Here is a 12,181-nt window from a genome sequence, read left to right as displayed (position 1 = left end):
CTCTCTCTCTCTCTCTCTCTCTCTCTCTCTCTCTCTCTATCTATCTATCTATCTATTTATTTATCTATCTCTCTCTCTCTCTCTCTATATATATATATATCTATATATCTCTCTCTCTATATATATATCGATCTAACTATCTATCTATCTCTTTCCCCCTCTCTCTCTATCTATCTATCTCGCGCTCTCTCATATCGGATAATCGTAGATAGCAGTAGTAAAACGTCATGTGTCGATCGGTGATTCTTGCAGCGCGCACAGAATACGATACCGTGCAATAGAGCCGCATATCGCTCCTGTGAAAATGATCGCCGATCAATGAACAATGGCAGACGTATAGGGTGACTGCCTGCCCTCCCCCCTCTCTCTATCTCTCTCTCTCTCTCTCGCTCTCCCTCTATTGCTCTCTCTCTCTCGCTCTCCCTCGCTCGCGCTCTCTCTTTCTCTATTTCCCTCCCTCTTTCTATATTTCTTTATCTACCTATCTATCTGTCTTTTTACATCTCTCAACCTCTCTTTTTCTCTCGCTCTCTCTCTCTCTCTCACACACACACACACACACACACACACACACACACACACACACTCCCCTCTCTCTCGCTCTCTCTCTCTCACTCGCTCTCTCCCCTCTCCCACTCCCCATCTCTCACTCGCTCTCTCCCCTCTTTCACTCACTCACTCATTCCCCCTCTCTCTCTCTCCTGTTGACCGCGGTATACGGACTAAAGACGAATAATTCCGTCGCGAATAGGGTGCATGTCGACGCCTATACCTTCTTAATTAGATTACGGTGCCCGCAAATGGAGACGATGAATAAACACGACGTCGGATGTCGCAGTTAATCAAGCAGTTTGTGCGTTATTACGTTTCATGCGGGCGCCGCATACCAGACCTTGCGATATAATCAATATGACAAAGGCGCAGGGGGGATTAGAAGATACCGAACATCGACCGAGCGAGCGAGCGAGCGAGCGGGCAACGGCGCCAGGTAATGTCAATGAATGATTAGGAATAGCGCCCCGCGCGTGATTTCGTAACGCGGCACGCTTCGGCAAATATGAAGGCAATCGATCGCGTCGAACGCTTGGCTTTACAACTAAGATTGAATAGTGTAGACCGCAAGGAAGGCACGTGACTTGGCGGTGACTCTGAGATATCTTCGTGCTTGCTTTATCGCTATACACGCGCTTATACTGACCCTAGCCCTAACCCCAAACCTAACCCCAACTCTATAGCCCTATAGTCATAGTTCTATAATCTAAGTCCTAACCCATAACCCTATCCATAACACTTACCTTAACTCTAACCATAACTCTATAGTCTTAGCCCTAACTCAAACTATAACCTTAACCCTTACCCCAACCCTAACCCTAGCCATAGCCCTATAGGTCTAACCCTACCCGTAACCATAACCATATATCTAACTCTATGCATGACTCAAATCCTAACCCTAACCTTAACCCTAACCCTAACCCTAACCCTAACCCTAACCATAACCTTAGCGCTAACGCTAGCCATAACCGTAATACAAATCATTTCCCTTATACCATAACCCCAACCCTACCCCTAACTCTAATCCTAACCGTAGCCTTAGCTATAACAATAACCTAATTTCTTGCTTTAACCCAACCCTACCCCTGACTCTAACCCTAACCGGAGCCTTAGCCGTAACAATAACTCACACTAGGCGATTTTATCGGGCGACTCAGTCGGGCGACTCAATCGCCGGTGAAAATCGCCTAATGTGTCCAGTCAGTCGCCGCCGATTTAGTCGCCCGATTTTAAGAAACATTTCGGGTGCCACTTATGTGAAGTGATGTACGATACGCACATGCACACGCTCACGCGCGTACACATACGCGCTCGCGCAAACACACGCGCACGCGCACACATACGCGCACACTCACACTCATACACGCACATATACGCACGCACACACGCACGCGCGCACGCGCGCGCACACTCACGTAATGTATTATAAAGGGGGGCTTATGTCGGGCTTGCGAGCCGACTCGACTGGAAGCAACTGGCTGTAATTCACTGCGACTGCAGGGCCCCCACTAGTTGCTCGGAATAGAACAGTGGGCAACTGGACGCAACTAGTCGCTGCCGATCGCTTCCAGTTGCTCGAAATCCAGTTGCTTCCTGTCGAGTCGGCTCGCAAGCCCGACATAAGCCTCGCTTAAGTGTGTGTGACTGTGTGTGGTGCGTGCGTGTACATAATATTATGCATATCTGTATAGTATGGTACATACATGCTTGCGTATGCGATTGCGTTTGCGTCTACGTGTCAGCGTGTGCGCTCGCGGCGTATTTGTGTATGGCGTCGTGCGCGTCGTGTATGTTTTTATCAGAATACACAAATTGAGATAATTATAATAATAGATTAAAGATGTAATGAAATCCCGTATGACCAACCCGTGATCGTTGAGCTATTGCCTAAGGAAAATCACAAGTCAGTAGAAAACGGTAATTATCAGAGCGTTTCTGAATCCAGAACAAAAAAATTGTTCATGATAGAATTTAGTGTCATTTCAAATGAAGACATTTATTACCAGAAAACCGTGACAGTGACATTAATTAACATCGACTCGGCACTGAACGAAACAAGATATCTGTTGAGTGACGACTGATCCCCAGATATCACTGGTGATAGTCACTGCTTGTACAGTGGTGTATGTATTGTTACCTTATACGATTGTATAATAATGATATATCGTGCAAAATAAATTAATATGCAAATATGTGTTATAATTGATCGGTACATTGCAGGCCATCGTTCACACTTCTACAGCATTTGTGCGGCCAAGCCTTGAAGTCATAGAAGAGAAATTCTACGAATTCAAGGGAGACTATAATGACGTCATCGCCACTGTTATGTAAGCTCTTATAATGGCTTGGCACTAGTACTTCTGCTGCTGCTGCTGCTGCTGCTGTTCTAATCTAATCTAATCTATCTAATCTAATCTAATATAATCTATCTAATCTAATATAATCTATCTAATCTAACCTAATCTAATCTAATCTAAAAAAAAATTGAACGCGCAGGCATGCAGTGTATTGCGCAGCTTCTAAATCATTAACGCTTCTTTGGAAAAAAAACATTCGGTGCGTTTATTTTAACTTGGAATCGAGGAAAGTAAAAGGCGCCGAAAAGAGCTCGCTAATTAGTTGGCCGTCGCCCGTAGCGTCGCCCGACACCCTCGCCCGTAGCGTCAGTGCGCAACTGTTGCTACACACACGTTGGTCTATTGCTTGACACAATGTCTATTGGAAATCCATCTTATGTATGAGGAAGTAAGAAGTGCCGCTACTAATGGCGTTCGTTTTATTAATGGCTTTACGTTCGGTCGGTTCTTTATTTTCCAGTAAGTAGGTGCGCGCGTGGGTGCCTGCTAGACGTGCGCATGGGTTCATTGTATGTGAGAGTATGCGTCGGTGTTCTTGTTCGTAAATGTGTGTGTGTGTGTGTGTGTGTGTGTGTGTGTGTGTGTGTGCGTGTGTGTGTGCGTGTGTGTGTGTGTGTGCGCGCGTGTGTACGTACATGTGTGTGCGTGTACGCGTGTTCGCGTGTGTGTGTGTGTGCATACGCGTATGTGTGCATGCATGCGTGCGTGTGTGCATGCGCGCTCATGTGTGCATGCGTGTGCGTGCATGCGCGCGTGCGTGCGTTTGTGCGTGAACGGTCACACGCGCGCGTATCTGAGCGCACCCGTGGCGTTCGCGCGTAAACGCCTATATATACGAGCTGCGCTCACGCCTGCTTCTGACGAAACTTCGTCCATTGTCTGCTTACATTACGACCGTGTCATGCCGCGCCCAGTTCACTTAACCCATAATGTTATGCCCTTCAATTACACTGCTAACCATAGAGCAGCAATTCCGCTGCAAGTCTCGTAAACGAGGTTACGGCGAAAACGTAGCATATGGGATTCGTTGAAACGGTCTTTCTGAACTCACTGCCCACATCTCAGCGCGATTGTAGCGCCTACAGCCGTGCCCGTTTGCCAAGCCTGCATGGCTTCCTCTAGATCTCCTACATTCGCAGCCTTTAAAAGCAACGGGTGTGCAGAGAGGGAAGGAAGGCGGCGGCGGTGGTGGTTGATGTGGTGGTGGTGGTGGGGGGGGGGTGACATGAACACATTTGCGATGATGAACAACTCACCCATTATCATCTATAAATGTCAACGCGTGCGCCAGTAAAAAATCCCATCCTGCTAAGCACCCGGCAACATTGTTTGACTTCCCGCGTAAGTGTAGCACTCACGGAATCCCCTCAGGTGGGGGGAGGGGGGCTTACACAACATCGGACGTTGATCAAACAGTAAGAACCATACCCGCGGCGCCGGTTTTCACAGGTCAGAAGCCCCTCCATGAATTGTTTCCGGACAAAGCCTGCTACATGTGACAATATTTATAATTCTCTTTTGGCGCAGCGAGTTGCTGCTGTCTTTCCTGGATTCATCGATGACGTTGGTGCCACGCTTACACGCTCGTCGCATAAAGCTGTGTGTGTGGGGGGGGGGTCCACGTGATCCACTGTTCCACGAAAATGCCGACGAAAAATCTTCTCTTTCGCTCGCGAATCTCGTCAAATGTCGAATAATTCGACCACTTTGCGAATCTTCGCACGCAGGCATAACCACACACGCGTGTTGGCAGAGTCGCCACTAGGCGTCGCTCGTGCGCGCACACGTGTCTAGCGGAGATAGAAGAGTCGCGCCCGCACCCAATTTACCGTCCCATGCAGCTCGCGTTTCAACCCGCGGCAAAATATAAGCAGACTCACAGATGCGCTACTGTGCTCTTTTTACTCGACTATATATATTATATATTGTTCAAAAACGACACGGAGCGTCGTTGAAGAGAGCGTTCACACGACAAAATTCGTCATCAAACTCGGGCATGCGCATCCTATATATCATGTATTTCGCAAGACTTAGTCAGGAATTTCGCGCTACACAGGCAGTTGATTAAATATGTAGGTCAATATATATATAGTTCAATAATATATAGTTCATATTAAATCTCGCGGTTACGGTAGTTATAAAATGTCAGATCCAGATACGCGTACGCATTCTATACTTTTTTCGCAAAACATATCATAAAATAGTGTGTCCAACAAGTGTAAATGTGATGGTAGTATCGAGTATCACCCGCATAAATGTATGTATATAGTAATAATTACGTGTGATTTTCATAGACTTGTTCCCATTATCGCAACGTATCCATGAATACTTATGCATACCTTGTAATAATTTGTAAGAGACAATGGTAGCTGTTAGACAGCATTAGCTCTTAAGTTCTAAATTATGCTGGAAGCTCTTCACAGCGAATAAAAAATATTCGGTTGTTGTACTGCACATGCTTTTAAAAACGTTATCAATAAATAAATGAATTAATTGTACCCGATTGACATCCAATGGACGTACATAATGTAAAAAAATGTATGTATGGTCATGTGTGTGTAATAAAGATATACGTGATTATAGTAACTTAATTATTGCGTTGTGATTATAAATACCAGACACCGCCTCGAATATATGAAGCGAATTTTGCCAGTGAGAGTCAGAGAGCAAAGGTCACTGGCGTGGCCCTACGAGATGATTCAAATAAGTAGTTGGCATTTGGGGAGTGCTCTAAACTCTGTCAGGAGATCCGGCGACGGCATCCCGGGAAGCAACCCGTTTTCATTTAGTACTCGCAACGACAAACGCTCGATCTCTAATGAGGCTTCATCTGGGAAACAATGAAGCGGAAGGTTAAATACTTACGAATGACTGTTTCATGTTCTGTTTCAGTCGATGAACATAATTTCAGCATGCATTCAAAATCCAAATCACGTGTAAATGGATATCATATTGCTTCATTAAATTGAAACTATAAGGCGCTCTATGCCCCGACGTACACAATGAGCTCAAATAATATTGTGCCTAAATTTAAAGAATAACAATTCAACAAGGTGTCGCGGCCGCGAAATTTTTTTTCCCCAAACGGTATAACATAGCGAAGAATTTAGCGCCTTCTGATTGGCTGCTTCGATTTGCTTTGGTACCAGTCTATATTATACCTAGCTAGCTAAGCCTCGAATGTCGTGTATCTCATGTGAACGCATTTTAGCCCGAACTTAGCACCAACTAAGTACGGTACCAGCTAGGCCGTGTATACGTGTGAACGCAGCTGAACGCCTGAACGCGCCTGAACGCAATTCACATGCGCAATGCGCGCCAACTCGTCGCGCTTAATCGCTTCTCATTTCCCTTTGCTGTTCCGCCGCAGCTTAAGGCACGTGCCTTTGATTGAACCATTAATATTTACACGCGTATCTCGCGAGGCGATCTATTATGGATGTTATTTCGAGAGCTTCAGGAGAGTATGTATATACGCGCTCTCGCAGGCTGGCTCGCGTGCGCTCCATTCACACGCGACCCGGATCCACACCGATGTTAACAAGACATACTTCGGTGCGAACGCGCGAGAGCGTTCATGAATTATTTAAACTCGTTAAAGTGAATGAGCCGGTGTAATTGACGCTAGAGAGGAAGGTAGAACAACGATCGCAAAAGCCTATAGTTTAATGCCTCGCCGACGTCGATTTTATAGCCGCGCGAAGCCATGTTTGGATTTTTTTCTTATATTACGCAAACTATGTAGTTGTAGCAATGCTATTTGCATTAAAAATCTTGCCTACATAGTTACACGGCGGTGCATATACGCATAGTCGATGAGATGTGCGGGTAAAATTCGAATTTCAACTTCAATGCCAGCGGATATGATTTAGAGTGTATTGTATAGCTTATATTATACACTCTATATTATATTATGACGAATAATCCAAATAGGAAGTGAAAATGAAGACCATTTATATGCGAATCTTCCTATGTCACATAAAGAGTTAATGGGCTTGGCGGGGGTTATGTTTTCACCGGCGTGTGTTTGAGTGTTGGTTTGTGTGTTTGTGGGTTTGTGAACATGCACGTTTCAGTTCACTTCCGCTAGGTGCGCTGGCTGTAGACTTACAAACACGCAACCACAGGCTAAGGGGCAACCACAGTCCTCCCCCACCTGCACGCTCGCACTCAGCGATTGATTACATTTTGGTGGTGATCCGGATCCAATAAATTATTTAATTCATTAATTCATTAATTAATTTTTTCCCTTAATTAATTAATTCATCAATACAAAATTCCACATTGAGAGAATTCAGCTGCCTTTGCGGAGGTCTGCGCTCTCCGAGTGCTCTAGTTATTTTTATTTTTAATGTCTTTTTCTTTTGATTTCTTATTTATTTGGGATGGAATGCGATGGCATGGGATGGCATGCGATGGCATGGGATGGGATGGCATGGCATGGCATGGGATGGCATGGAATGGCATAGGATGCAATGAGATGGGATGGGATGGGATGGGATGGGATGGGATGGGATGTGATGTGATATGGGATGGAATGGGATGGATGCATGGATAGATAGACAGTTAGATGCTATTTGGGGTATTTTTCTTTCAACCAAGCGGTCACCAACTGAGTAACGCCACCGATTTCCCCGGGCAACGCCGGGTATCCGCTAGTATATATTTATATCATACTAGCTGCGGGTACCCGCTGCGCTTATTAATTAATTAATTAATTGGATCCGGATCACCACCAAAATCTAATCGATTATAAGTTAGCCCATTTCTGACCTATCCTGAAAATTTTATGACAATCCGTCCATAACTTTTTCAGTTAGGCTGTACACAAACCCACACACCAACAAACACACGCCGGTGAAAACATAACCTCCTGCCAACCTCTTGGCGGAGATAATAATAATTCGAATAGTGGCCCAATAAGAATAATTTATCCTAACCCGTAGGAAATATAAGAAACTCCAACGTTATAGACATCAGCTGGGGTGGTAATTGCATGAATATAGAAATACCGTTAAGTATCTAGGATTAGACATTGATGACACCATGTGTGGCACGATAACTGGAAATAAGGTTTCAAAAAAGGTTTTACATTGAAATTTCTTTCTATAAAAGCAAAATATTTAAACAAAGCTTGTAAACGATTACTCGTTACTTTCTGCTTCAAAATAACGTAATTTCGATTATGCGTGTAGTATCTGCTATAGTAGTCTTACAAAGAGCACAAGATCGAAGTTACAAGTGTGTCAAAATAGAGTCATTACTTTTTTTCTCAATTTGGGTACTAGAGCATACATAGGTGCTAGAGAGTTTAAGCCTGTAAGGCTTTAAGGCACCAGTACAGTACAGTGTAATGCAACTAAAGGTTAAGAGGGGTTTTAAAATATTACATAATCTCAGTCCACATAATATAAACCTACCTAATATAACCACATAATTTATACCTACGTATATTATACATTTATATATTGTCAAAAAGGAATAGGCAGTCGTTATAACAGGTGAGCTGCGTTCGTCGATTCTGCCGACATCTGCTTAAAGCTCGGCGCACACGTAAGTTATTTTACTCAAGTAAAATGACGCATAAGTCATTTTACTCACGTGTGCGGCGGATTTTCGTTGAGTAATTTGACGCATGCGTCATTTTACTCACGTGTGCGGCGGATTTTCGTTGAGTAATTTGACGCATGCGTCATTTTACTCACGTGTTCGGCGGATTTTCGTTGAGTAATTTGACTCATGCGTCATTTTACTTTTTTTAAATAACTCACGTGTGCGCCGGGCTTAATGCTAATCAGTACGCTACGTAAAGTCACGGTACTGGAAAGACGTCGTGATCCAGGACAGCCTAAGCAAACACGCAAGTGTAGGGTGCACACAGCGCCCTATTGAACTTCCGCAAACAAACAGTAATCTTTTCATGCAAAAATTAGTGTCTCATAAAAGCACTGGGCGCGACCGTCGCGGGTCAGTCAAACTCGCGCTGTCAACAACCGATCACTTGTCCCTGCAACACATATTACAGCATAGACTCAGTCGTCATGGCAGGTGAAATGCGTCCGTCGATCGCGCAATTCTACGCCGGTAAGAACGTGTTCATCACCGGTGGATCGGGCTTCATTGGGAAATGCGTGATAGAGAAGCTGCTGAGAACCTGCCCCGACGTCGGAGGACTCTACCTTCTGATGCGACCGAAGCGCGATAAGACGCCAGAGGAACGACTGCAGAAAGTTCTCGAGTCTGATGTGAGTAGCGCTAGTACGGTGGGAATCGGTGTACCACGGCTAAGTGGACACGAAACCTTACATGATATGACGATCTGATTTCTATCTTTCAGGTGTTTGTTCCTATAAAAAATGAAACACCCGAGGTCCTCAAAAAGCTGCACATCATCAGCGGAGATGTCATTGAACCACAGCTCGGCATGTCCGACAGTGACTACGAGCTGCTAACTGACAAAATCAACGTCATTCTTCACGTCGCAGCTTCGATCAACTTCATCTCTCTCTCTCTCTCTCTCTCTCTCTCTCTCTCTCTCTCTATTTCTCTATCTCTCTCTCTATCTCTGTACCTATATACACGACTAGTTATAACTGACTTACGAGCTTAAGCGAGGTCGTCCGGCTTATTGTTTGAAAAAGCTATATCACCTTAATGAGTTTAACTGACCTGAGCCGCAAGAGCCGATTAAAAACCTATCAGCCCGACAAAGCCTTGCGTGATAACGCAAGATTCCCGCGGTGAGCGGAATAGAATCTCGTCTATCACCCTAATAGTGGGTACATTATACCCCTGACCCGATTCCAGTCCGTCAGTAATAACTTTAAAGTAAACTTTAGCGGCGGTCGTTGGCTTCTTTGAATGCTTACAGCTGCGGCAGCAGCGGCAGCAGCGGCAGCAGCGGCGGAGGCTCACAGGAACGCTGCGCCGATGCCACGTGACCGCCGACGTGACCGCGCACACGTGACCGCGCGCGGCGCTGGCTGGACCAAACTGCATGCAGCGCCCCCTTCCCACACTCAGGATAATACAGTAGAATTGAGCCAGAGCGAGAGCGCCATCTGTCGTGGAGTTTGAGGCTGGACGCCAACTACGGGGTCGGAGTCTGCGCGCATGCGCACGGGAAACTTTCGCAAAAAGTTCTCATTTTCCCGGAGCGATGGAATTTTTGCGGCGGACGCACGCAGCCTAGTTCGTCGTCTGCGTCGTCGGCGAATAATTAGCTGATGCCGGCGAGGCTCATAAACCAGTATATAGCGAATTCTGCTCGCCAGACGCGCGCGGGTGCCGCGAGCAATCCGCATAGCAACACTCGCTACGGCCGCACGCGCGACCTCTGATCTGTGAGCGGACGACGTCCGCCAGGGGGCGATCGCGACGCACAAGATATTATATCAGCGACGTCGAATTCTAAGCGCTGCGAATGATGAAAATCGTGAAAAGTGTGTTATAAGGTAGCGGTATGGCGGGCGCACGTGAGCGTCTGCATGTCCGCGGGCGGTCGACCTGCGTGGATACGCGGATTCAAGGACGGACGTCGATTCGGTTTGATCGTCCGCGCGTGTGCGCACCGCTTGCGTAGATACGCTTCAATATCGCAACTGCGATTTTTTCCGTCGCTTCCCACCCTCTGTTAGCGACGTTCCCCATGGCCGATAGTCGAATTCAGTTAAATTATGAAGGAGGGAAGAGCGTGGAAATGAAATATTTAATTAGATGTACTTAGACAAACAACCGATATCACTTCACGGTCACAGCACGTAACTGCGGGTTTTTCTTCCTGATGCTGCTTGCATGAAAACTTATGCCATTACCGCATGACTATAAACGTGTCTCGTATATATATGGGAGACGAAGGGGACACCTTCCAAGATATCGCATTAAGAAAGGGGAGCGGATATGGTTACTTTTGGGAAGCGGGATTGAACCATTGTAATTATTTGGCGACCGGGTGTGCTGGATTATTATTAAATTGTTCTTTACATTTTTAAATTGAGATTCAATAGAACTGTGGGAATTGCAATTTTGTTAAAATGGAAACTGCGAAAAATGGAATTTTTTGCATAATGGCATACCTTTACCCGGGACACTGTGATTAGAGCCCCTTTTTCCAACCCTCAGAGTGGAAAACCCATCGAAGTTTACCATAGCCGATAGTCAGAATCATGAAAAATATGAAGAGAGGAAAAAGCGGGGAAGTTGCTAAGATAATTATATACTTTGAAAGTCGACGTCACTGCAGTACATTACGGTGTTGAGCTGTGCAGATGGTCTTTGGTCAGAAGTAAAGATGGATGAAAGGAGTACATGGGATGGTTTTTAAGTAGGGATATACTTGAGCCGGCAGAGGGCTACAGCATAGCAACAGATGGAGAGAGAGAGCGAGAGAGAGAGATTGGGGGGAAAGAGAGCGAGAGAGAGAGAGAGAGAGAGAGAGTGAGAGAGAGAGTAAGAGAGAGAGAGAGAGAGAGAGAGAGAGAGAGAAAGGGAAGAGAGAGAGAACGAAAGAGAGAGAGAGGGGGTGAGTGAGTGAGAGAGAGTGAGAGAGATGGAAAGAGAATGAGAGAACAGATGGGTGAGAAAGAGAGAGAGAGAGAGAGAGAGAGGGGGGAGAGAGAGGGGGAGGAAGAGAGAGTGAGTGAGAGAGAGAGAGAGAGAGAGAGAGGGGGGTGAGTGAGTGAGAGAGTGAGAGAGAGAGGGAGAGAGAATGAGAGAACAGATGGGTGAGAAAGAGAGAGAGAGAGAGAGAGAGAGAGAGAGAGAGAGAGAGAGAGAGAGAGAGGGAGAGAGAGAGAGAGAGATAGAGAGAGAGAGAGAGAGAGTTTCTACGAAAGCGAGCTTACTTTCTTAAAGTCGCAGGCGGATTTTTTTCTCGCAGTGGGGACCGAACTTCCGACGCACATATATGACACAACGCGAAACATACGTAAGTGCCATTAGTAACGACGTATGCTCTGGTTTTACGGTCCGTAGGGGTTTTTACACCTAATAGCTGCGGCAAGATTGAACGCCAGCCTGTCGAGAGCGGAGCGAGCGGCTAAGCAATTTGCTTGAGGTCTCAGTCGTCCAGTCACTCGTGTCGCTGTAAAAAAACCGCGCAGCATCAGGTGGTGCAAATCGCAACTTCTCCCCTCCCTCTTAGAAGGCAGTTAAGTTGTGCTAGTGCAGTGCGTTGGAAGGTTATGTGCGTAGTTGCGTTTCCCGTGCATTGATTACCCGTCGAGAGAGAGAGAGAGAGAGAGAGAGAGAGAGAGAGAGAGAGAGAGAGAGAG

General features: G+C 45.9%; 1 protein-coding gene across 1 annotated transcript in view; it reads left to right on the top strand.

Annotated features, from left to right (window-relative positions):
* Nucleotides 1-8,950: 8,950 nt before the first annotated feature.
* Nucleotides 8,951-12,181, top strand: part of LOC106821310 (fatty acyl-CoA reductase 1-like) — a 12,711-nt gene continuing 9,480 nt past the window's right edge. Inside the window, exons 1-3 of the mRNA XM_014826062.1 lie at nucleotides 8,951-9,154; nucleotides 9,247-9,387; nucleotides 9,781-9,872. Coding sequence (XP_014681548.1) covers nucleotides 8,951-9,154; nucleotides 9,247-9,387; nucleotides 9,781-9,872 — 437 coding nt within the window. The remainder of the gene's footprint in view (nucleotides 9,155-9,246; nucleotides 9,388-9,780; nucleotides 9,873-12,181) is intronic.

Source organism: Priapulus caudatus, unplaced genomic scaffold, assembly GCF_000485595.1.
Source record: "Priapulus caudatus unplaced genomic scaffold, Priapulus_caudatus-5.0.1 Scaffold68, whole genome shotgun sequence".
NCBI lineage: Eukaryota > Metazoa > Priapulida > Priapulimorpha > Priapulimorphida > Priapulidae > Priapulus > Priapulus caudatus.
The sequence above is the reverse complement of the archived record's forward strand: the minus strand, read 5'-3'. Positions and strand labels throughout refer to the sequence as shown.